Below are 2,354 nucleotides of genomic sequence, written 5' to 3' on the forward strand. Positions count from 1 at the left end.
AAAAAAAAAAAAAGTGTCATATTTTTGCTTCTCTGCATTCTCTGTAGGCATTATAATCAAGTGTCTTGCACATAAAAGCTGCTAAACAAATATATGTTGATTATGATAAAGCAGTTATTTTCCTTCTGGTACCTAGCCAATGTCACTGTGAATTATAAATTAAACAAGTCTATACATCTCCCTATTTCCAGGTATAGTTCATAGCATTAGGCTGAGTCAGGAGCTACAATCCAGTTCCGACTGATGAATCTGTATGACCCTTCGCAAGTTACCTACTCTCTATGGCCTTCAGTTTCCTTTGCTGTAAAAGAAGGGGATTCTTTCATCTGGCATTCATAGCTCTAAAATTTTTAGGATTGTATCAAACAAAAAGGAAGCCATATTCAACGAAAACATAAGTCAAAGATACTTAGGATTTTATAAAAATCACAATAAAAGTTGTAATACTGTATTTTGTATGGCATTACATTATTTGTTACAATCATATTATCTTATGGGATCTCAATATATTTTTATTAACTTTACCATATTTACTTCCATGTGGCCCTTTGGAAAGAGTAAATGATTGATAAATTTTATTTTATCAACCTCATTTTGTAAAGGTTCTGAGGCTGGTAAAGTGCTAGATCACTGAATAAGTCAAAGAAGAAACAGAAAAATTGTCATTCAGTGTCCAGCTAAATAAATATCACTCCCAGGAAAGCAAACACGTTTTTTCCATCAACAAGGATGATGCTCATCTCGAGGAGATGGTCAAAAAACAAACAAAATACATACACACAAGCTTCATTACACCTAGCTATTAACCACACATGTTTGCTATCAGCTTTTGAGGAAGAAGGCCACGTGTCTTTCTCCCCCATCCACCCTTTCCCTGCTACTTTACCTGTTTGTACCTGGCATACAGGTACAAGAGCTGCTCCCTGCTGGCCACCTGAATCAGGCCTTGCAGGTGCGCTGCAGCCTTCTCAAACAGCTCGGCCAGGCAACTGGACTCCTCGATCTCAGGGCTATGGGGGAACTCCACCTCCCCGGAGTCGTCCCCTGAGCTCAGCTCTCCACCGCTGTCGCCGGTAGTGGCCCCCGCGGGCAGGAATGATGAAGCCATGTCTCCCTGCTCGCTCGGTCCCTCTGTGTCCGGTCTCTCCTCGACTCGGGTGTAAGGCCGGCTTGGGGACCTGGCCCCCGAGTCTGGGTCCCGACCCCGAGCTCCAGTCGGACCCAAGCTCAGTGGCGGCGCGCTCCCTCACGTAACCCTGCCCCCGTCCGCTTCTACTCCCGGGCGTTTAGGCAGTCTCCCCGACCCTCTGCCGCTCCGCCCAGCCGACCCGGTCTCCTCTGGCTTCCCTCCGGCCAACAGCGCTCTCTGGCTGGCCTCGGGCCCCTCCAACGGCACGGGGGTCGAGGGCGGGGGATGCGAGCGAGCGTAACGCGCGGGTGGCGACGGGCCGGGGGGGCGGGGCGGCGTGCGTGCCGGCTGCGCGCGCCTAGGTGGGGCGTGCTCTGCGCTGGCGGGGAAGCGTGGGTGACCATACGCCGCACGCCCCTCCCTGCCGGAGGAGAGGCGGTGCCGTCAGCCGTTGGGGCGTCTGTTAATCGTTTCGCTGAAATTAGCAGTCTCGAGCTCCGGAGCCCGCCACCGGGATGGGTCCCCGGGGGGGATGGGGGGGGGAAGGAGGTCGTCCGTGTGGTGGTGTAGCGGTGAGCGCAGAGTCGCGGGAAACTCAGGGATGAGGACTAAGGTTCCGCCTGCCCCAGATTAAGCGCCAAACGCCCCCAAACAGTCTTGCACACGCATCTGTTGCCAGCGCGTTGGGTTCTGTGTTGAATAATGAGAAACTGCGACATGGGGCTGTCCCGCCCCACGGTGTGACTGGTGAGTGGAATCACTCCTTTACGTATTTTGCCGTCCACACCTTCGGAGCCCGCACCTCCCCGGGATCTCAGAGTAGGGTTTGCGGGGTGAGGGGCGCGCCCTTCTTAGCCCAGTTCTCATCCCGAGCTCTGCCTTTGCCACTGTGCTTTGTAGACACTATAAATATGTGAAACCAGAAATACGTCACAGTTCTGCCCTAGAGGAACGTACGAAACTTTTGAAACTCTTAACATTATGAGTGGTTATGACCTAGATGTTAAACACGACAACACACTATATATTCATTCAGTACTCGAAACAATGTAATGAGCACTGTAAGAAGAGGGCAAAGAAAGTGGTGTAAAGAATGGTTATTGACCGGGGTTAGGCTTGCAAGAGGTGGACAGACGGCTTGACAGGATGCGGAAGTAATGAGAGAACACAGGAAGGTGAGAAAGCTTGGATCAGGATTCAACAAACATTCTTAAGTCTCCAGAAA

General features: G+C 50.7%; 1 protein-coding gene across 5 annotated transcripts in view; it reads right to left on the reverse strand.

Annotated features, from left to right (window-relative positions):
* Nucleotides 1–1,756, reverse strand: part of ACBD6 (acyl-CoA binding domain containing 6) — a 210,863-nt gene extending 209,107 nt beyond the window's left edge. For all 5 annotated transcript variants that reach the window (XR_001823808.2, XR_001823809.2, XR_001823807.2 and 2 more), the window contains exon 1: nt 887–1,756. Coding sequence is in view for 1 of the 5 variants with exons in the window: in XM_017524446.2 (XP_017379935.1) it covers nt 887–1,108 (222 nt within the window). In the remaining 4 variants the exon portion in view is untranslated. The remainder of the gene's footprint in view (nt 1–886) is intronic.
* Between the last annotated feature and the right edge of the window lie 598 nt (nt 1,757–2,354).

The sequence above is a fragment of the Cebus imitator genome, unplaced genomic scaffold (assembly GCF_001604975.1).
Source record: "Cebus imitator isolate Cc_AM_T3 unplaced genomic scaffold, Cebus_imitator-1.0 Scaffold33, whole genome shotgun sequence".
In the NCBI taxonomy this organism is placed as follows: domain Eukaryota; kingdom Metazoa; phylum Chordata; class Mammalia; order Primates; family Cebidae; genus Cebus; species Cebus imitator.